The sequence below is a fragment of the Coregonus clupeaformis genome, chromosome 29 (assembly GCF_020615455.1).
Source record: "Coregonus clupeaformis isolate EN_2021a chromosome 29, ASM2061545v1, whole genome shotgun sequence".
In the NCBI taxonomy this organism is placed as follows: domain Eukaryota; kingdom Metazoa; phylum Chordata; class Actinopteri; order Salmoniformes; family Salmonidae; genus Coregonus; species Coregonus clupeaformis.
The window spans coordinates 34844973-34869200 of NC_059220.1; the positions used below are offsets into that span (position 1 = coordinate 34844973).

General features: G+C 47.0%; 1 protein-coding gene across 2 annotated transcripts; it reads right to left on the reverse strand.

Annotated features, from left to right (window-relative positions):
• Window positions 1-2132: 2132 nt before the first annotated feature.
• LOC121571726 (stress-associated endoplasmic reticulum protein 2) lies at window positions 2133-13357 on the reverse strand. 2 transcript variants are annotated; one of them, XM_041883370.1, is made up of 3 exons: window positions 13156-13357; window positions 2858-2930; window positions 2133-2652 (listed from the first exon to the last, which is right to left on the reverse strand). In XM_041883370.1, the coding sequence occupies exons 1-3, from the start codon at window positions 13237-13239 to the stop codon at window positions 2612-2614; spliced, it is 198 nt and encodes a 65-aa protein (XP_041739304.1). In that variant the 5' UTR covers window positions 13240-13357; the 3' UTR covers window positions 2133-2611. The 2 variants fall into 2 exon arrangements, with proteins under 2 accessions (XP_041739304.1, XP_041739303.1); XM_041883369.1 differs by having other exon boundaries at window positions 13096-13357.
• Window positions 13358-24228: the final 10871 nt, after the last annotated feature.

Below are 24228 nucleotides of genomic sequence, written 5' to 3' on the forward strand. Positions count from 1 at the left end.
CTTAGGCAGCCTATTGGCACTAGTGGGTTGAGGGATCTTGTTCCGTGAAAGGTATGTTGTTTGTGTCTACCTTGGACTTCACGTTTCGTTTCGTTTATTGTTTTGTCGAGTGTTTATTCATTTAATAAACATGTATGCATATCAAGCTGCGCCTTGGTCCGTCCCGTTTATGAACGAACGTGACAATTACAGCCTAGAGACTTCTTTGTTATGACGCTACAAGCTTGGCACACCTGTATTTGGGGAGTTTCTCCCATTCTTCTCTGCAGATCCTCTCAAGCTCTGTCAGGTTGTATGGGGAGCGTCACTGCACAGCTATTTTCAGGTCTCTCCAGAGATGTTCGATCGGGTTCAAGTCCGGGCTCTGGCTGGGCCACTCAAGAACATTCAGAGACTTGTCCCGAAGCAGCTCCTGCGTTGTTTTGGCTGTGTTCTTAGGGTCGTTGTCCTGTTGGAAGGTGAACCTTCGCCCCAGTCCGAGGTCCTGAGCGCTCTGGAGTAGGTTTTCATCAAGGATCTGTCTGTACTTTGCTCCGTTCATCTTTCCCTCGACCCTGACTAGTCTCCCACTCCCTGCCTCTAAAAAACATCCCCACAGCATAATGCTGCCACCACCATGCTTCACCGTAGAGATTGTGCCAGGTTTCCTCCAGACGTGACGCTTGGCATTCAGGCCAAATAGTTCAATCTTGGTTTCATCAGATCAGAGAATCTTGTTTCTCATGATCTGAAAGTCCTTTAGGTGTGTTTTGGCAAACTCCAAGAGGGCTGTCATGTGCCTTTTACTGAGGAGTGGCTTCTGTCTGGCCACTCTACCATAAAGGCCTGATTGGTGGAGTGCTGCAGAGATGGTTGTCCTTCTGGAAGGTTCTTCCATCTCCACAGAGGAACTCTGGAGCTCTGTCAGAGTGACCATCGTGTTCTTGGTCACCTCCCTGACCAAGGCCCTTCTCCCCCGATTGCTCAGTTTGGCCAGGCTGCCAGCTATAGGAAGAGTCTTGGTGGTTCCAAACTTCTTCCATTTAAGAATGATGGAGGCAGAGGCCTCCCAAGTGGCACAGCGGTCTAAGGCACTGCACCACAGTGCTTGAGGCGTCACTACAGCCCCAGGTTCGATCCCAGGCTGTATAACAACCTGCCGTGACCGGGAGACCCATGAGGCGGCGCACAATTGGACCAGCGTTGTCCGGGTTAGGGGAGGGTTTGGCCGGCCGGGATGTCCTTGTCCGATCGCGCTCTAGAGACTCCTTGTGGTGGGCTGGGTAACTGCAAGCTGACTTCGGTCACCAGTTGTATGGTGTTTCCTCCGACACATTGGTGCGGCTGGCTTCCGGGTTAAGCGAGCAGTATGTCAAGAAGCAGAGCGGCTTGGCAGGGTCGTGTTTTGGAGGACGCATGGCTCTCGACCTTCGCCTCTCTTGCAGCGATGGGACAAGACTGTAACTACCAATTGGATATCACGAAAATGGGGTAAAAGTAAAAAAATATATATATAGAATGATTGAGGCCACTGTTTTCTTGGGGACCTCCAATGCTGCAGAAATGTTTTGGTACCCTTCCGCAGATCTGTGCCTCGACACAATCCTGTCTCAGAGCTCTACGGACAATTCCTTCGACCTCATCGCTTGGTTTTTGCTCTGACATGCACTGTCAACTGTGGGACCTTATATAGACAGTTGTGTGCCTTTCCAAATCATATTCAATCAATTGAATTTACCACAGGTGGTCTCCAATCAAGTTGTAGAAACATCTCAAGGATGGTCAATGGAAACAGGATGCATCTGCGCTCAATTTCGAGTCTCATAGCAAAGGGTCTGAATACTTATTTCTTAAAACCAGTTTTTGCTTTGTCAGTATGGGGTATTGTGTGTAGATTGATGAGGATTTTTATTTATTTAATATATTTTAGAATAAGGCTATAAAGTAACAAAATGTGGAAAAAGTCAAGGGGTCTTTCCGAATGCACTGTATATAAAACACACACACACACACACACACACACACACACACACACCAGGAAACAAAGAGCTAGGAATCCCCAAATTAACCACACTGTAAACAGGCTTAATTTGCAGACAACATGAACTGGGATCGGAGCAGCCAAAGTGGAATTGAAACCAGACAAACAAACATTTCCCAAACGAGTCACATTTATTTAAAAAAAAGGTTCTCACGCAACACAGATAAATATATAAACACAGCAGTATGGCACATTGTCAGCAGCAAGTCACATCTTGGACTGCACACACTCTCTCACACACACACATACACTCACAGACTCACACATACACTCACAGACTCACACATACACTCACAGACTCACACATGAGCAGGTGTAAGACACACTGTACAGGGTTCATCCAGCCAGTTGTTGTGGTTCAGACTGTCAGTAGAAAAGCTTTCATCTTCTCGGCCTGAAACTCTGTAAACGTGATCGAGGACGGCGAGGGGGGAAGGGGAGTGGTCCATTCCTCTCCCAGGCCTTCCCTGATGGACAAAGAGCTGTCCTGAGTCAGGCCTCCTGGAGGTGTTAGGGACGTAGGGTGGCGAGCAGCCCCAGGTCTGGTGAGGGGGTGTGAGGGGGAAAGGGAAGTCTGGTGGAGCCTCTGGATCACATTCCCATCCTGATGCTCTGGATGATCTGAAAAATGGCTGAGAGAGAAAGTGGCTGTTGTTAACACTGAACAACATCCAGTCAGGCGAAGTCACTGAACAGAAAACTGAAGTGAAACTGAAATCTGGTTAGTTTCCTAGGTGAGTAATATCAAGACTAATGTGAAACAGAAAGTTGAACTCCTGATTGAATGAATGAGTTTCCACAGTTCTCTCACACATCTCCACAGAATCTGGGCCTCACCTGATCCACAGACGACGAAGACGAACAGAGCCAGGAGCCACGGCCCCACGGGGTACTTCTCCTCCTGAGGTCGCTGAGAGGGAGTGGGGAGAGAAAACAACAATGTTCAACCAATGAGATGTATAGGTCAAATGTCATTAAAACGTCACTATTTGATATGTGTTGTCTTTAGTGCTGAGTGATTAGTGCCATTTGAGGGCGTTTCGATTCGATTATTACAAAATAATCACGGTTTCCGATTTAAATTTCAATAACTTTTTAATACATTAAATGCACTATGAATTATGTGGGTTGAATGCTGTAACAACACAGAATAAAACAATTAATAAAAGTACCATGATGGTAGAGTAGAGTATTACTTTATTAATCCCAACTTGGGAAATTGTTTTATCACAGCATGCATCATCAATAACTTCCAAGGACAGGATACGTAACAATGACAGACACACAAAAAAACAACATATTAAGACACATGAAGGTACAGTGGGGGAAAAAAGTATTTAGTCAGCCACCAATTGTGCAAGTTCTCCCACTTTAAAAGATGAAAGAGGCCTGTAATTTTCATCATAGGTACACGTCAACTATGACAGACAAATTGAGATTTTTTTTCTCCAGAAAATCACATTGTAGGATTTGTAATGAATTTATTTGCAAATTATGGTGGAAAATAAGTATTTGGTCACCTACAAACAAGCAAGATTTCTGGCTCTCACAGACCTGTAACTTCTTCTTTAAGAGGCTCCTCTGTCCTCCACTCGTTACCTGTATTAATGGCACCTGTTTGAACTTGTTATCAGTATAAAAGACACCTGTCCACAACCTCAAACAGTCACACTCCAAACTCCACTATGGCCAAGACCAAAGAGCTGTCAAAGGACACCAGAAACAAAATTGTAGACCTGCACCAGGCTGGGAAGACTGAATCTGCAATAGGTAAGCAGCTTGGTTTGAAGAAATCAACTGTGGGAGCAATTATTAGGAAATGGAAGACATACAAGACCACTGATAATCTCCCTCGATCTGGGGCTCCACGCAAGATCTCACCCCGTGGGGTCAAAATGATCAGCAAAAATCCCAGAACCACACGGGGGGACCTAGTGAATGACCTGCAGAGAGCTGGGACCAAAGTAACAAAGCCTACCATCAGTAACACACTACGCCGCCAGGGACTCAAATCCTGCAGTGGCAGACGTGTCCCCCTGCTTAAGCCAGTACATGTCCAGGCCCGTCTGAAGTTTGCTAGAATGCATTTGGATGATCCAGAAGAGGATTGGGAGAATGTCATATGGTCAGATGAAACCAAAATATAACTTTTTGGTAAAAACTCAACTCGTCGTGTTTGGAGGACAAAGAATGCTGAGTTGCATCCAAAGAACACCATACCTACTGTGAAGCATGGGGGTGGAAACATCATGCTTTGGGGCTGTTTTTCTGCAAAGGGACCAGGACGACTGATCCATGTAAAGGAAAGAATGAATGGGGCCATGTATTGTGAGATTTTGAGTGAAAACCTCCTTCCTTCAGCAAGGGCATTGAAGATAAAACGTGGCTGGGTCTTTCAGCATGACAATGATCCCAAACACACCGCCCGGGCAACGAAGGAGTGGCTTCGTAAGAAGCATTTCAAGGTCCTGGAGTGGCCTAGCCAGTCTCCAGATCTCAACCCCATAGAAAATCTTTGTAGGGAGTTGAAAGTCCGTGTTGCCCATCGACAGCCCCAAAACATCACTGCTCTAGAGGAGATCTGCATGGAGGAATGGGCCAAAATACCAGCAACAGTGTGTGAAAACCTTGTGAAGACTTACAGAAAACGTTTGACCTGTGTCATTGCCAACAAAGGGTATATAACAAAGTATTGAGAAACTTTTGTTATTGACCAAATACTTATTTTCCACCATAATTTGGAAATAAATTCATTAAAAATCCTACAATGTGATTTTCTGGATTTTTTTTCTCATTTTGTCTGTCATAGTTGACGTGTACCTATGATGAAAATTACAGGCCTCTCTCATCTTTTTAAGTGGGAGAACTTGCACAATTGGTGGCTGACTAAATACTTTTTTCCCCCACTGTACATGCACCTTAGTATCCGTAAAAGAATAAAGTCCATTTCAAGTGCTGTTTTCTATCCTACTCTGGAGGAAAAACAAGCAAAAACACTTCACAATAAAACTGTTAATCAGTTACACTCGTTAAAAAAGCCTCATGGCTGTGGGTAAAAATGACCATCTAAACCTCTCTGTGGAACTTCTGGGCAGGATGAACCTGCTACTGAAGCTTCTCCTGTGGTGCTTCTCATCATCTTATCTCTATAGAGCCGCTGCCTATGCTGTCTGACAAAATCACTATTTTAGTAGTTCTTCAAAGTAAATAAGGCATACTTTTATCACTGCTAAATACCAACTATCAATCACTTAGATCAAGTATTTTCAGGTAGAGACACCTTGCCAAGCAACTGCTCTCAATCACACTTTCTTCTATCTCCTCTCTCTCTGTCTTCCCCACACTAACCTAATGTAGCAGGCATAAAATAAACATGTGGGACGTGTTCGAGAGCTTCAAAACTGTGACGTATCATGGGTAAATTGTGACAGACTGACTAATCAACAAATAATATTGAGTAGTTATTTAGGATGCAAGGTGACTTGTAGATCAGTCAGTCTCAATTCACCTTTAAAGTCGGCTGCAATGTCAAACGCGCCCACAGACTGGACAAGTAGGCGTGCAATGGATTATGGTCATTGTAGTTACATTGAGGGAAAAAAGTATTTGATCCCCTGCTGATTTTGTACGTTTTTCCACTGACAAAGACATGATCAGTCTATAATTTTAATGGTAGGTTTATTTGAACAGTGAGAGACAGAATAACAACAAAAAAATCCAAAAAAACGCATGTCGAAAATGTTATAAATTGATTTGCATTTTAATGAGGGAAATAAGTATTTGACCCCTCTGCAAAACATGACTTAGTACTTGGTGGAAAACCCTTGTTGGCAATCACAGAGTTCAGACATTTCTTGTAGTTGGTCATCAGGTTTGCACACATCTCAGGAGGGATTTTGTTCCACTCCTCTTTGCAGATCTTCTCCAAGTCATTAAGGTTTTGAGGCTGACGTTTGTCAACTTGAACCTTCAGCTCCATCCACAGATTTTCTATGGGATTAAGGTCTGGAGACTGGCTAGGCCACTCCAGGACCTTAATGTGCTTCTTCTTGAGCCACTCCTTTGTTGCCTTGGCCGTGTGTTTTGGGTCATTGTCATGCTGGAATACCCATCCACGACCCATTTTCAATGCCCTGGCTGAGGGAAGGAGGTTCTCACCCAAGATTTGACGGTACACATGGCCCCGTCCATCGTCCCTTTGATGCGGTGAAGTTGTCCTGTCCCCTTAGCAGAAAAACACCCCCAAAGCATAATGTTTCCACCTCCATGTTTGACGGTGGGGATGGTGTTCTTGGGGTCATAGGCAGCATTCCTCCTCCTCCAAACACGGCGAGTTGAGTTGATGCCAAAGAGCTCGATTTTGGTCTCATCTGACCACAACACTTTCACCCAGTTCTCCTCTGAATCATTCAGATGTTCATTGGCAAACTTCAGACGGGCCTGTATATGTGCTTTCTTGAGCAGGGGGACCTTGCGGGCGCTGCAGGATTTCAGTCCTTCACGGCGTAGTGTGTTACCAATTGTTTTCTTGGTGACTATGGTCCCAGCTGCCTTGAGATCATTGACAAGATCCTCCTGTGTAGTTCTGGGCTGATTCCTCACCGTTCTCATGATCATTGCAACTCCACGAGGTGAGATCTTGCATGGAGCCCCAGGCCGAGGGGAGATTGACAGTTATTTTGTGTTTCTTCCATTTTCGAATAATCGCACCAACTGTTGTCACCTTCTCACCAAGCTGCTTGGCGATGGTCTTGTAGCCCATTCCAGCCTTGTGTAGGTCTACAATGTTGTCCCTGACATCCTTGGAGAGCTCTTTGGTCTTGGCCATGGTGGAGAGTTTGGAATCTGATTGATTGATTGCTTCTGTGGACAGGTGTCTTTTATACAGGTAACAAGCTGAAATTAGGAGCACTCCCTTTAAGAGTGTGCTCCTAATCTCAGCTCGTTACCTGTATAAAAGACACTTGGGAGCCAGAAATCTTTCTGATTGAGAGGGGGTCAAATACTTATTTCCCTCATTAAAATGCAAATCAATTTATAACATTTTTGACATGCGTTTTTCTGGATTTTGTTGTTGTTATTCTGTCTCTCACTGTTCAAATGAACCTACCATTAAAATTATAGACTGATCATTTCTTTGTCAGTGGGCAAACGTACAAAATCAGCAGGGGATCAAAAACTTTTTCCCCTCACTGTAATTACCACGTTTTCTGTGCTAAGCTATGTAGAATGTTAGCCTGTAGGAAACTACAACTCCCTATTACATCGCACAGTTCAGGCATGATCTGATTTATCTCTATAGAAACTGTGCATTGAGCTCATATAAAATAAAAAATGGAATTCAAATAATTGAACCTATGTCGGTCAATTAGTTGTTTAAAAACCGAAAAATAACAAAAATGTTGGTTAATTGCTCAGCACTAGTTGTCATAGGACCCTTAGGATAATTATTCTGAATGAATCGTGGTAAAATAATTTATTCTGTTAGTCAACTGTTTGCGGTAGTTCTATAGATATGATGTCAGTTTAGGACCTGATTGGGAGCAAGTCTAGTGTAACAATGGCCATGAAACCTCCCCTGTAGGAGGAGGAAACCTTGAGAGGAACCAGACTCTGAGGGGGGCCCATCCTCCACAGGCTGGCCACACACACCGAACATAAGGTCGGACATAAGGTTAGAGTTAGTACGACGGTCAAGGTCAGACAGTTGTTTAAGGGTGGTCAAATCAAGGCAGAATATGGCCCTACAGGAAACTTGGTGGAGGAAGACCAACCAGGTTGAACAAACATCCAAGGGAGGAAGGTTCTTACAGTGTTATTATCTCTAGACTTACATCAAGAACAAGTGCTGAATAGGACAAGTTTCCGACCAGGTTTTAAACCCTGCCCTCATCACTGTGTGGGTGTTTTTTACCCAGTCACACCAGAATAGGCCTGAGTGGATCTAATAATAATCAGAGTTATGCAGAGTTAGCATGGCTGTCTAGACCTGCAGCACGTGACTCGCCAACATAAACTATTACAACCACAAGGTCTGGTCTGGGTGACGTCATACAGTTGGACAGCACCCATATGCTCTCTGATGGTGGTGTGGTATTATTGTGGATAACACAATAGCTATCTAGAATATACAGTGCAAACCCCAAGTATTCCTTTATTCTAATACACACAATGACAACAATCTGTATCCCACAGTGAGCTAGCTATTCCATACAGTGTCACCTTACAGAATGCAGTCATGTTGAAGGCAGGTAAAGATTTCAGGTATAGTTTCATAATTCAAGGTTGACAGAAAAAAGCAGGCATCTCAAGGAGCACCAATAGAACAAATCAGCCTGCCTTAAAAGGAATCTGTTGGAGGGTGGATAGATTGGGAATCAAATACTGTAACATTATATTCAGCAGTTATGAAAATGTAATAAAATGACTAACACCTCCCATTTCCCTAAGGCTATTGCAGCACACAATTAAACAAGTGTACAGTCGTGGTCAAAAGTTTTGAGAATGACACAAGTATTAGTCTTCACAAAGTTTGCTGCTTCAGTGTTTTTAGATATTTTTGTCAGATGTTACTATGGTATACTGAAGTATAATTACAAGCATTCCATAAGTGTCAAAGGCTTTTATTGACAATTACATTAAGTTTATGCAAAGAGTCAATATTTGCAGTGTTGACCCTTCTTTTTCAAGACCTCTGCAATCCACCCTGGCATGCTGTCAATTAACTTTTGGGCCACATCCTGACTGATGGCAGCCCATTCTTGCATAATCAATGCTTGGAGTTTGTCAGAATTTGTGGGTTTTTGTTTGTCCACCCGCCTCTTGAGGATTGACCACAAGTTCTCAATGGGATTAAGGTCTGGGGAGTTTCCTGGCCATGGACCCAAAATGACGATGTTTTGTTCCCCGAGCCACTTAGTTATCACTTTTGCCTTATGGCAAGGTGCTCCATCATGCTGGAAAAGGCAATGTTCGTCACCAAACTGTTCTTGGATGGTTGGGAGAAGTTGCTCTCTGTCACACCCTGGCTCTGGGACTCTATATGTTGAGCCAGGGTGTGTTCATTCTATGTGTTTATTTCTATGTTGGTAATTCTGTTGTGTTTATTTCTATGTTGGCTAGAGTGACTCCCAATCAGAGGCAACGAGTGTCAGCTGTCGTTGGTTGTCTCTGATTGGGAGCCATATTTATACTGTCTATTTTCCCTTTGTGTTTGTGGGTTCTTGTTCCGTGTTCGGTCATTGTTACCGTGGACTTCACGAGTCGTTTCTTGTTTTGTTGATTGTGTTCTATTATCGCTAAAGATAATAAAGTTAAACATGTTCGTTCATCACGCTGCGCCTTGGTCTGTTCATTACGACGATCGTGACAGAAGAACCCACCATGCAACGACCAAGCAGCGTGTCCAGGGGCAGCTCTTGGGCTGGACAATGGGAGGAAGCGCCGGGAGAAGAGACGGTGGAGGCGCGCCGTAGAGAGGAGCAGCGGCGCCAAACGGGTCAACGTCGGACAGGCGAGAGGCAACCCCAGAAAATGTTTAGGGGGGGGCACACGGCATGGACGACGGGGCTGACGGAGGCAGAAGAGGGGCGGATTCAGAAGGCCACCAGGTTACGGATACACCGCCCTGTACGTCCTGTGCGGATGCCTCACACAGAGTGTGTGAGGGTAGGCATTCAGCCAGGACGGGTTGTGGCCGCTCTTCACTCCAGGTCTCCTATCCGTCTCCACAGCCCGGTTCGGCCTGTCCCTGCTCCACGCACCAAGCCTACGGTGTGCGTCGCCAGCCCAGCCCGGCCTGTCCCTGCTCTACGCACCAAGCCTACGGTGTGCGTCGCCAGCCCGGCCCGGCCTGTTCCTGCCACTCGCACCAAGTCTACGGTGTGCGTCGCCAGCCCAGCCCGGCCTGTCCCTGCTCTACGCACCAAGCCTACGGTGTGCGTCGCCAGCCCAGTCCGGCCTGTCCCTGCTCTACGCACCAAGCCTACGGTGTGCGTCGCCAGCTCAGTCCGGCCTGTCCCTGCTCCACGCACTAAGCCTACGGTGTGCGTCGCCAGCCCGGCCCGGCCTGTTCCTGCCACTCGCACCAAGTCTACGGTGCGCGTCGCCAGCCCGGCCCGGCCTGTTCCTGCCACTCGCACCAAGTCTACGGTGCGCGTCGCCAGCCCGGCCCGGCCTGTTCCTGCCACTCGCACCAAGTCTACGGTGCGCGTCGCCAGCCCGGCCTGGCCTGTTCCTGCCACTCGCACCAAGTCTACGGTGCGCGTCGCCAGCCCGGCCCGGCCTGTTCCTGCCACTCGCACCAAGTCTACGGTGCGCGTCGCCAGCCCGGCCCGGCCTGTTCCTGCCACTCGCACCAAGTCTACGGTGCGCGTCGCCAGCCCGGCCCGGCCTGTTCCTGCTACTCGCACTAAGCCAGGGGTGCGAGACGTCAGCCTGGTAAGGCCTGTTCCTGCTACTCGCACTAAGCCAGGGGTGCGAGACGTCAGCCTGGTAAGGCCCGTCCCTCCTCCACGCACCAAGCCAGGGGTGCGAGTCGTCAGCCTGGTAAGGCCCGTTCCTCCTCCACGCACTAAGCCAGGGGTGCGAGTCGTCAGCCTGGTAAGGCCCGTTCCTCCTCCACGCACTAAGCCAGGGGTGCGAGTCGTCAGCCTGGTAAGGCCCGTTCCTCCTCCACGCACCAAGCCAGGGGTTCGCGTCGTCAGTCCAGCACAACCCGTGCCTGGGTCACCGGTGCCTGGTAAGGTACCGGTCAACTGCTCCACTATGGAACTGAAGCTAACCGCTCCTGCTAAGTCCAGTTCAGCTCCAGCCGGCGGGGCCAGACTGGACCAGGGGCGCTATGGGGGGTTTATTGGAGGGTGGTGGTCAAGGCCGGAGCCAGAACCGCCGCCGAGGAGGTATGCCCGCCCAGCCCTCCCCTGTTTTGTTCAGGTTGAGGCGCGGTCGCAGTCCGCGCCTTTAGGGGGGAGTACTGTCACACCCTGGCTCTGGGACTCTATATGTTGAGCCAGGGTGTGTTCATTCTATGTGTTTATTTCTATGTTGGTAATTCTGTTGTGTTTATTTCTATGTTGGCTAGAGTGACTCCCAATCAGAGGCAACGAGTGTCAGCTGTCGTTGGTTGTCTCTGATTGAGAGCCATATTTATACTGTCTATTTTCCCTTTGTGTTTGTGGGTTCTTGTTCCGTGTTCGGTCATTGTTACCGTGGACTTCACGAGTCGTTTCTTGTTTTGTTGATTGTGTTCTATTATCACTAAAGATAATAAAGTTAAACATGTTCGTTCATCACGCTGCGCCTTGGTCTGTTCATTACGACGATCGTGACACTCTCTGAGGATGTGTTGGTACCATTCTTTATTCATGGCTGTGTTCTTAGGCAAAATTGTGAGTGAGCCCACTCCCTTGGCTGAGAATCAACCCCACACATGAATGGTCTCAGGATGCTTTACTGTTGGCATGACACAGGACTGATGGTAGCGCTCACCTTGTCTTCTCCGGACAAGCTTTTTTCCGGATGCTCCAAACAATCGGAAAGGGGATTCATCAGAGAAAATGACTTTACCCCAGTCCTCAGCAGTCCAATCCCTGTACCTTTTGCAGAATATCAGTCTGTCCCTGATGTTTTTCCTTGAAAGAAGTGGCTTCCTCGCTGCCCTTCTTGACACCAGGCCATCCTCCAAAAGTCTTCGCCTCACTGTGCGTGCAGATGCACTCACACCTGCCTGCTGCCATTCCTGAGCAAGCTCTGCACTGGTGGTGCCCTGATCCCGCAGCTGAATCAACTTTAGGAGACGGTCCTGGTGCTTTCTTGGGCGCCCTGAAGCCTTCTTCACAACAATTGAACCTCTCTCCTTGAAGTTCTTGATGATCCGATAAATGGTTGATTTAGGTGCAATCTTACTAGCAGCAATATCCTTGCCTGTGAAGCCCTTTTTGTGCAAAGCAATGATGACGGCACGTGTTTCCTTGCAGGTAATCATGGTTAACAGTGGAAGAACAATGATTTCAAGCACCACCCTCCTTTTAAAACTTCCAGTCTGTTATTCTAACTCAATCAGCATGACAGAGTGATCTCCAGCCTTGTCCTCGTCAACACTCTCACCTGTGTTAACGAGAGAATCACTGACATGATGTCAGCTGGTCCTTTTGTGGCAGGGCTGAAATGCAGTGGAAATGTTTTTTTGGGATTAAGTTCATTTTCATGGCAAAGAGGGACTTTGCAATTAATTGCAATTCATCTGATCACTCTTCATAACATTCTGGAGTATATGCAAATTGCCATCATAAAAACTGAGGCAGCAGACTGTGAAAATTAATATTTGTGTCATTCTCAAAACCTTTGACCACGACTGTACAGTATCTCTATCTAAACTAATACAGGCCAGTGTAACCTATTCATATGAGGAAGTGAAACCTACATTCCAGGGTTACATAATAATCAGTATCACTACCTGTCATATATCCTGTGTGTGTGTGTGTGTGTGTGTGTGTGTATGTGTATGTGTGTGTGTGTGTGGGGGGGGGACCTGGGCAGGATACAGATGGACCATAGAGTTCATCAACAACCTCAGGCTCTCTTTATGGACTGAACAGCCAGATGATGACACCATCCATATTGACAATCTAGACCGTTATCTACGTGGCATTGATTTCTCATAAATTATTGATCAGGAGAATCCCGGGCTGTAAACCTTGTGGCAAATCGCCTGTTTGACCATGAAGACCACCAGACCATAAAGGAAACATACAGCATTCAATGATCAACAAGCCAACACGTTAACCAATTGCTCATGAATAACAATACATGGAGAAAGGCTTGAACACTCATTCATTGCGCCCTGTGTCGTGTGATTGATCTGAACGATTTAAAATTAATCATATGAAAAGCAACATGCCGAGTCTGATGTGATGAGAGAGATGGAGCGGCGTTATCGATAGCCAATTTGAGCCATAACATACATAACAACATCAGATATAGATACACAATCAATCATTTATGAAATGGATGGGTCACATTTATTGAAATTATGCCATTCTCAGTGATGATTAACTGAATCGATGTCATCATACTTGCACCTCCTTTCGTCTGATGATGGAACCCACACAGCCTGAAGAAAAGCTTAGCCTCACCAGGGTCTTTGCAACGTTGCCTCTCTGCGTGATGTTTTTGCTGTGCTTTTCGTTTGCCATACGGATCCTTTGTTTTGCTACCATCTTCTGAGAATGTTATATTGATTTAAAAGTATTATACACTGGCGTTATTTTGATGCAGTGATGATGAAGCCGCGAGACCCCACTTCTCTCTGTCTGCACCTGCTGACGCATGCGTGGACGGAAGTGCGCTTCCATGGAGCGGGGAGCGCGCGCGCTGCTAAACTGATTTTTTTCTTCCTCATCTCTCAATCTAACCAGCCATTTAGTCAAACTATTTATTCTTAAAAATGTAATGGATTAATAGTTATGACATTTGCCAGAGAAACACACATTTAACTGTAGTCTCAGTTGTCACCAATACACAATCAGTGGGCTATTAAGTTCTTCTACCTTTCTCATAAAGAAGCTGTTGTCAGGGCCTTACCTATGTGCTGCACATGCCTGGGGTGTCTGGAGAAACAGCATCATGTGTTTATCTGAACAAACCTTACATACAGGACAGTGACTGTGGTGGTCTAGAAAATGATGCAAAATTAGGTTAGAAACATTTGAGTGACCTGTTTTTTTATTTTAAATACAGAATAGTTTAAGTCTGAATTTCAACTGCCTCCACCACTTATAACTATCAGCTTCTGGGGGTTTTAATACTCACAAAATTATATAATATCTTTAGATGTGATTAGCTTAAGTACTGAGAAAGAGAGGAGAGAGAAGAAGAAGAAGAAGAAGAAGAAGAAGAAGAAGAAGAAGAAGAAGAAGAAGAAGAAGATGAGAGGGTAGAAGATAACTCAGTGTAGTCAGCATTGCTACAATTGGACCCATGGTGCAATGAGTGGTTGCCTAGCAACTGCATCTAGGGGTGGGCCAGCCAGCGTTTCACAGCAGCACTGTGACTGGGCAGGGAGGACTTCAGACAAAGCTCAACCCATGAATGGATTCCATTCTCTTTACTTTACTTTATTTATATACAATTAATAAACATCTAATAGCATTGTTTTATCTATTAAAAGTCTGTTACAGCCTATGTAAGATTTCCAGTAATTTCAACCAATGAATTGTGTGTTCTGTGTTCACAGTGTGTAATGTTGACTTCATGCAAGTGTTTTACTAATTGTGTTGTTCTGGCGTTGCACAGCACTGAACATTGTGAAGCCAAACACATCAGTTCACTTTGCAACAACAGTTTGGCTCCTTTTCCCCACAGTATCTAGGCCTATATTCAGCCAAATTGCAGTACAACAACCTCCAGTAGGAATAACTCAGCTTTGACACACTTGTGTGTTTGTGTGTGTTTATTGTGACTATGCGATGAGTGTGTGTGGTCTGCCTTGCTCCTGTATGTGTTTCAAAGCTTCACACCATGTGTAGGGCAGTCTCAGCCCAAGGACACACATAAAGCAGAAGACAGGGTAAAAGGAGAGGAGAGCAGGAGACAAGAGGTGAGGAGATCAGGGGAAAGGAGGGAGGGGAAGAGAGAGGAGAGGGGAGGAGAGGAGGGAGCAAGGAAAGGTAGAGGAGAAAAGGCAGCAATGAGAGATGAGAGCGAGAAAGCGAGAGAGAGAGAGAGAGAGAGAGAGAGAGAGAGAGAGAGAGAGAGAGAGAGAGAGAGAGAGAGAGAGAGAGAGAGAGAGAGAGAGAGAGAGAGAGAGAGATAAATATTGGAGATTGGGGTCCTACCTGCCTGCTCCTATTGAGGATCCATGACTATATTGCTTATTCTACTCAGGCATGTCCCAGCCTACCTCAGCAATGAGGAGCATGTCAATGACTCCTCTCATGTACAGAGAGGCTGAATGTGACCCCTCTGAGTTTAGCTTGTGAGTGTGAACCATATGAATTCAACATGCTTTGGCGGGAAGTCATCATATCTGTGTCCCTGGGCTCTAATCAATGGGAATGAGGATGGATTTCACAGTAACATACTGGGTTGTTGTAGTGCTAGTAGGACACTCTCACCTGGTTTAACAGACTCACACAATACAGTAGAGTCATTGCCTGGGGAAATCATCTCAATGGCAGTCTGAACATTGTCAACGCTTGATGGTATGTTGGCGAAAAGAAACTCAACCCTGGTTTTGGGACAGTTTCATTAGTAGTCAGTGGAGTCGTCTTTCACCCTGTAGTTCCCTGTAGCCTTTGTTGTCTCTGATCCATGGCTGGGTCTGTCACGCCCTGACTCAGGGGACGCTTAAATGTTGAGTCAGGGTGTGTATATTCTTTGTTGTGCGTTTTCTATGTTTATTATCTAGTATGTGTATTTCTATGTTGGTCGGTGTGGTTCCCAATCAGAGGCAGCTGTCAATCGTTGTCTCTGATTGGGGACCATACTTAGGTAGCCTATGGGCACTATTGAGTTGTGGGATCTTGTTCCGTGTAAGGTATGTTGTGTGTGCTACCTTGGACTTCACGTTTCGTTTCCTTTGTTGTTTTGTCGTGTGTTTATTAAGTTCAATAAACATGTACGCATATCACGCTGTGCCTTGGTCTGACCCGTCATTCAACAAACGTGACAGAAGATCCCACCAAACGAGGACCAAGCAGCGTGCCCAGGCGGAGCGAGTAGCCATGTCACAGATGGGCAATTCGTGGTCATGGGAAGAGATATTTGCGGGGAGAGGACCATGGGCTAAGGTAAATGCCCAGGCAGGAGAGGAGCAACGGCAACACGGAGGAGGCCAGTCGAGGAGGAAGCCCGAGAAGCAGCCCCAATAACATTTTGGGGGGGGGCACACGGGGTGGTTGGCGGAGCCTAGGGTTAGAGCAGAGCCAACTCCCCGTACTCACGCGAAGAGGCGTATGACTGGGCAAGTCGCCAGTGCGCCGGCACAGTCCTGTACGTCCTGTGCTTGCACCACGCACGTGCCGTGCGAAGATGGGCATCCAGCCAGGACGGGGTGTGCCGGCTCAACGCTCCTGGTCTCCAGTACGCCTCCTCGGTCCCGCATATCCTGCGGCAGTTCTACGAACTGTATCGCCAGTGCGCGTGCACAGCCCAGTGTGCCCTGTGCCAGCACTCCGCACGTGTAGTGCGAAAGTGGGCAGCCAGCCAGGACGGGTTGTGCCAGCTCTCCGCTCTAGACCTCCAGTCCGCCTCCACAGTCTGGCCCCGCACGTTCCTGCTCCTCGCACCAAGCCAGTGGTGCGCGTCGCCAGCCCGGCCCGGCCCGTTCCTGTCCCTCGCACCAAGCCAGTGGTGCGTGTTCCTAGTCCGGCCCGTGCCTGCTCCTCATACCAGACCAGTGGTGCGTTTGTCCAGTCCGGAGCCAGAGCAGTCCGCTCCACCGGTGCCTGATCCAGCTCCGGTCAGCTGCGCCACTCCGGAGCCAGAGCAGTCCGCTCCACCGGGGTCCAGTCCAGCTCCGGTCAGCTGCTCTACTCCGGAGCCAGAGCAGTCCGCTCCACCGGTGCCTGATCTAGCTTCGGTCAGCTGCGCCACTCTGGAGCCAGAGCAGTCCGCTCCACCGGGGTCAAGTCCAGCTCCGGTCAGCGGCTCCACTCCAGAGCCAGAGCAGTCCGCTCCACCGGTGCCTGATCCAGCTCCGGTCAGCGGCTCCACTCCGGAGCCAGAGCAGGCAGCTCCACCGGTGCCTAGTCCAGCTCCGGTCAGCGGCTCCAGTCCAGACCATGACGTCAGCCCCTCTCCAGGTTCGGGGTCTCCCACACCAGGGTCCAGACAGGGCCTGGCGTATCGTGGGAGGAAGGAGAGGGGAAGTAGTGCGCCGAGGTCCAGACCAGACCTGGGGCGCAACAGGGAGGCGGAGAGTGAGAGGTCGTCACGCCCCGAGCCGGATCCGCCTCCGAGGCGGAATGCCCACCCGGCCCCTACCCTGTTATGTTTATGTTGTGCGGTCGGAGTCCGCACCTTTGGGAGGGGGGTACTGTCACGCACTGACTCAGGGGACGCTTAAATGTTGAGTCAGGGTGTGTATATTCTTTGTTGTGCGTTTTCTATGTTTATTATCTAGTATGTGTATTTCTATGTTGGCCGGTGTGGTTCCCAATCAGAGGCAGCTGTCGCTCGTTGTCTCTGATTGGGGACCATACTTAGGCAGCCTGTGGGCACTATTGAGTTGTGGGATCTTGTTCCGTGTAAGGTATGTTGTGTGTGCTACCTTGGACGTTTCGTTTCATTTGTTGTTTTGTCGTGGTGTTTATCAGTTAATAAACATGTACGTATATCACGCTGCGCCTTGGTCTGCCCGTCATTCAACGAACGTGACAGGGTCAGACCTTTGATTTACCCTATGACTGCTTAAACCCCATTCTAACCCCTCAACACCATGGAATGAGGCCATCTCTGTTATGGTACTTTGTCACAGAAAACAAAATACCTGCAGGACAGGAGGTGTAACCTATTATAGTGTACTCACCCAGACCCATAGACACATACACTAACAGGAATGTTGACATGCAGTGCTAATAACACACTATACAGTTCAGGCTCCAGTGCAACCCCATCCTTTGTGACAGTAAAACCCTGTCCATTGTAAGACAATTCCACCCTCTACAGTACACCATCTATTTCTGGAGTGAAACAGAGAGAATATCTGACCTACTTTCAGACCTGTTTACCTCCAACTTACCCCCTAATTATGCTATTACTCCCCCCACTCTACAGACATGTGTGTATATGTATGCACAGTATATGTACACTGAGTGTACAAAACATTAAGAACACCTTCCTAATACTGAGATCCCCTCTGAATAGCCTCAATTTGTCAGGGCATGGACTCTACAAGGTGTCAAAAGCATTCCACAGGGATGCTGGACCATGTTGACTCAAATGCTTCCCACAGTTGTGTCAAGTTGGCTGGATGTCCTTTGGGCCATTCTTGATACACACAGGAAACTGTTGAGCATGAAAAACCCAGCAGCGTTGCAGTTCTTGACACAAACCGGTGCGTCTTGCACTACAATACCCTGTTTAAAGGCACTTCAATCTTTTGTCTTGCCCGTTCATCCTCTGAATGGCACACATACACAATCCATGTCTCAATTGTCTCAAGGCTTAAAAACCCTTCTTTAACATGTCTCCTCCCCATCATCTACACTGATTGAAGTGGATTTAACAAGTGACATCAATAAGGGATCATAGCTTTCACCTGGATTAACCTGGTCAGTCTATATCATGGAAAGCGCAGGTGTTCACATTACAGGCATGTTTATGTTTTTAGTACAGGATCAGAGAGGAAGGTAAATAGCAGCTGCCGCTTTAAATGTCACTGTGACAAGTATTGAGTATACGAAGAGGCAGGACGCAGACGCAGGAATTAACAAGGTCAAGGTTTACTTAACAATGATCAAGAGAAATAACAACGATAGAGTAAACAACACGAAGCTTAACAATCACACACAACATCATACAGACCACTCCAGGGCTAAATAGGGGTGGTGATGAGATGAGGTGCAGGTGCGCTGGAGGTGATCAGGGTGCATTGGGTTTCCATTCCGGTGTTGCCGAGGTGGTGCGCTCAGACCGGTGGCTCAGTGGACCGGCGAATCAGAGCACTGGAGGGGAGCAACGGGAGGAGACGTGACAGTCACACACCTACACACCTACACACACGCTATATGATGATCTGAGAGAGAGAATGGGTTTTTTCTCCTTCACTTTTCCAATTCCTATCCAACACTGCCATTGGGAAGGAAGAAAGGCTTTCTCAGCTTCTGCCTGCTGTCCTGTTTTAGCTAATCTTCTTCCTCATGTTTCTGTGTGCTGCTCTCCCTGCCACTCTCCCCAGACCCTGTATGGTAGGCTACTCTGCTCTAGTGATGAATAAGAGATGACATAAATGCAGCTCCAGCTTTTACATGCTGCTGTTCAATTCTGTCTCTCAGTACTCTGGCGTCCTGGGTTCAACCTGCCGCACTACCACACTGGCTTTGCATCCCACTATGCCACATTTTTTTATTACTTGTGTATTTTCAGATTTTTTTTTAATTTAGAACTGACTTAACCCCATGGAAGCATTGAAGAGAACTACAGAGAGAGAGGTGAGGGGAGAAAGGGGAAAGGAACAATGTATGTGTGTCAGGTATGACAGAAGCTAGTGACTGTTTTGGTTCTGGTGTGGGCCTGCTTTTGAAGTTCTACTGCTCTCTTCATGCAGTCTTTCTGAACAGGACACAACCTGTCATTATCCCTCTTCATAAGACACTCAACAATATCCTGAGCTAGACCACCACTTCTAATTGCTCTGCACCTGCAGGCACAGCCATCTACTGTGGCACCATCCTTTGATTCAATATTCATCTAACTTGAAAACTAGAAACCTTTCTGCGCCCTTACAAAAAAATAACACATGAAAACTTCACACGTCTGAAAACCACATGTCTTTTTTCTCATGTGAAAAATGTACACGTGAAAACATTAACATGCGAAAAATCCACTTGAAACTTCACGCTTGTCCGAAAACCGCATATTTTTTCTCACATTAACATGTGTTCTTTTTTTTGTAAGGGGCACAGCCAGATAGTCAGAGAGAATCCACAGTCTCTCTCCCATTGTCTCTTGACAGTTACATCTGGGACGCAGCAGGCTAGTAAAGAGAAGACAAGCAGAAGCAGCAGATATTTAGGTCAGAAGTGGAAAGTGGGCCAAGCGTTTCTGTTAGACCTCCTCCCCACAACACACCACACCACCCCACCCCTCCCCACCCCACCCCACCCCACCCCACCCCACCCCGCCCCACCCTACCCTTCGCCACCCCCTCCCCACCCCACCCCACCCAACCCCGCCCCTCCCCACCCTACCCTTCGCCGCCCGCCCCTACCCACCCCACCCCGCCCTTCCCCACCCTACCCTTCCCCACCCTACCCCTCGCCACCCCTCCCCTCATACACAGGCATGCATACACACCCTTGTCCTCCAGTGGCTCCAGACGTTTTGACTGAAGCTCAGCTCACACACCAGTCACACAAGGACTTGAGCGAGGAGAAGGGGGAGAAAGGAGAAAGATGGTAGGAAAAAGAAAGAAAAAGACTAAGGAGGGTACAGGCAACAAGGCCTAGGGCAGGTGACAAGGGGGAGAGAGAAAGAGGGAACAGAGGGATGGGGTGTTTAGGAGGGTGATTGAGGTCAGCGATATGGAGGCAGGCAGGGTAGAGGAGATCAGTGTTCTAGTAGATTCAGTTACTTATTAATAAGTTACTGATTCACTATCTTCCCCCAGTCAGAGGCTGAATCAACACAGATGTCTCTGTCCCTGTCCCTGTCTCTGTCTCTGTCCCTGTCCCTGTCCCTGTCTCTGTCTCTGTCTCTGTCTCTGTCTCTGTCTCTGTCCCTGTCCCTGTCTCTGTCCCTGTCCCTGTCCCTGTCCCTGTCTCTGTCTCTGTCTCTGTCTCTGTCTCTGTCTCTGTCTCTGTCCCTGTCTCTGTCTCTGTCTCTGTCTCTGTCTCTGTCTCTGTCTCTGTCTCTGTCTCTGTCTCTGTCCCTGTCTCTGTCTCTGTCTCTGTCTCTGTCTCTGTCTCTCTCTCTCCCGCCCTCTCCCTCCCTCTCTCTCTCTCTCTCTCTCTCTCTCTCGCTCTCTCCCCCCTTTCTCTCTTTCTCTTCACATGTAACTGATCTGAGTAAATACAGGCTTGTAATGATCCATGTGAAACCACAGTGGATCATAAAACTCACACACACACACACGGCTGGAATCAATATTGAATAACTGGCGAGAAAACTGCCTCAGTCTGCAGCTGCTACTCAGAATAACTGATGGCTTTTAAACTGCCACTAAAAGAGAGAGAAAGAGAAAGAGCGAGAGAGAGAGAGAGGAGATGAGGGTGAGAAAAAGTGGTTAGCATCAGTAGGATCTTCAAATGTGCAGCAGCAGCAGTCCTCCATGTGAGCAGCAACAGGGGCTCAGATACTATAATCAGCTAACAGAGAGAGTGAGAGAGAGAGAGCATAGAGTAGCAGAGGTGAAGAGAAATAGAGGATCCTAGGAGGACAGAGAGAGGTACCCCCTGGTTTTGGGGGGGCCTGTGTCTCTGCTTAACTCTCTTTGTCCAGTGATTAACAGTCCCTTCTCTCTTTGTTCTGCCCACATGAAAAAATACTTAAAATATTTTTTTGTAGTATTCACTTTAGTGTTTTTATACTATACTGTAGTATAATGTAGTATTTACAGTTAACTATAGTATAAACACTCTAGTAAAAGAAAACTGTAGTATATACTACAGTAATTAACATAGGTTTTTTGCAGACTTTACTATACTGTGGTGTTTAGTGTAGTGTTTTTGCACACATTACTGTAGTATTTACTATAGTGTTTTTGTTTTATTATCTTTGACATAGAAGTGGAGGTTTTCTCCTTCAGGAAACATAATGGAGAAATACTAAAAGAGCAAATCTTCCATAACATGTAGGTAGGTAGGTAGGTAGGTAGGTAGGTAAGACTGGGGTCTGAACAGTAGTTCAGTGGTTCTGCTTTTATCTATAACCTGTAAAGAACAGAATGTATGGTCTATACTTGGCATGTAGGTTTCTCACTTATGGGTGGCACAATTTGTGATTTGGGGGAGGGGAATGGGCAGGGTATATGCAAATTAAATACTGTAATATTTTCTATATTTAAAAAGGTGTAGTGTTTTTGCGGACATTACTGTAATATTTACTACAGTGCTTTTTTTGCGGATTACACACACACACACACACACACACACACACACACACACACACACACACACACACACACACACACACACACACACACACACACACACACACACACACACAGCTCAGCTCATATTGTCCACACTGCAGTGCATGACAAAACCCCAGCGTTGCGGTCTCTATTTTAGCTGCTAACCTTTACAGGGACAAAGCAGCACTGGACAATAGAACCACAATGACCACAGGCCTGAAAAACCCAGAGAACGCAAGAATGAGGGGTAGCAGGCCCAGAGCGTGCATAGGCAAAGGCTCACACACGCTGATGCACACACACACACACACACACACACACACACACACACACACACACACACACACATATGAATATCTGAGTTCAGCAAGATGTGACACACACACACACACACACACACACACATACTTAAATGCTGAAACGCAGCATTATATAGAAGGAGAAAGCTTGCCCTTACTGTGTGCGTTTCTCACCCTGCCGTTCTCCGCTCTATCCAGGGTGTGTGTCAGGACAATGCTGTATAACTGGGATGCTCTCTGCTACTTTGATGTTCCTCCCTCAGTAAGACGAGACATGGCCTCTTTTGTACCTGTATTAACAACAGCATTCCTCTCTTTGTTTTCACTGTATCTCTCATCCCTTCTCTCTTTCCCTCTCTCTACCCCACCCCCTTCCCTCCTGTAGTAGCATCCAACGACTGAATTCAGTTTAACATTCCTTCTGTTAATAATAATACTAATAATAATTTTGTATCAAATATGCTTAATTGGCATGGCTGGTAAAGGAAGAAGCTTTGATTGAGATATTAAAGTGCCCTCCTGTGCTGTGTTAATGGATGGTCTTAACTGTTTATAGGCATGGTCTAGTCTTAATGACCTTATGAATATGTAACAGCTCAACACAGACCTCCCTCCCCTCTCTTGCAGCCAGCAATATCATTATTTCTGCAACGGTATCCTGTCACTCTGTGTGTGTCTGTGTGTGTGTGTGTGTGTGTGTGTGTGTGTATAAATCTGAGTTAATCTCTATGTGTGTATGTGTGTGTATGGATGTGTGTGACCATGTCTGAGTTTGTCACCGTGTGTGTGTGTTCTCAAAGACCCTGCTCATCATTCTGCAGCCATGAGGCAGTACACACAAACCCTAGATTGGCACAGAGACACATCAGACAGGCAGCCTCTCTACCAGACTGGCAGAAATAGCAGCAATAACAAAATTAGCATCAGATTGGAGCAATATAATTACAATCAGTCCCTGTGTGTGTGTGTGTGTCAGTGTGTTATAGGTAAACAGGCTGGTAAATGACTTCCCTCCGCGGCCTGGCCCTGCTGTAAAACGTTGAGGCCTGTTCAAAGGCAGCTGGATCTCTTACAAGCAGCCAAGGTCAACACACACACACCAGGCAGTTTTCCACAAGACACACACACGCACACACCAGGCAGGTTTCCACAACACACACACACACACACACACACACACACACACACACACACACACACACACACACACACACACACACACACACACACACACACACACACACACACACACACACACACACACACACACACATACACACACACACACACACACACACATACACAAACACACCAGGCAGGTTTCCACATGTGTGTGTGCCAGCCTTGGTGAATGACCCGCTGTCCCTCCGTTAGTGCTGACCCTTGGTGCCAACCCACAGCAAGGAAACTGGGTCGCACTCTGACAGGCCAAACACACACACACATACACACTTGTCTTGCACGGGTGAGGTGCAGAAATTCTCCCTGTTTTGTGTGTAGTGGGTGATGTCCATCCAGTGAAGTTGTCATGGAGAGATGATGTGTTTATTTCGACATTCCACCATTTCTTTCTTTAGTGTTTTATGGGAGAATGGAGCACCCACCCGGACCCCTAATGCCGTGTGTGTTGCTGCACGTAAGGCCAAGGTGAGACGGCTACTGTCTCCTTTCCTGGTTTCTCACGCTATGTCTCCAAGCAGACAGTCCACAGACTGTGACGGCCTAAGGGTTAAAAATAGAACATACAAAGGGAAGCTGATTACAAAGGTATCCCTTATTAACCCTGTATTCAAGGATTCTCAGTAACACAGACTGAACAGAGACTGTTTTAAAAACACACACCATCCTGTCTGCTGGACCAGTCGACCAGATCTTTCGTACCGGAGAGCCCTAGGTAGAAGTTGCCTGTAGATGCAGTGGCAGATCTAGGATCAGCTTACCTTCCCCGAATCAAGTCTATCATAAACACAGAACTATACCCTCTCTTCACTGTGCCTTCTGCCTGAAACATGTTTGAGATGTTTTGGAAACAATATTACATTTCTAAGAAAACATTTCTATTTCCACCTGATAAACATGTTTTGAATAATAATTGGTGTGAAAACAACGTCTCC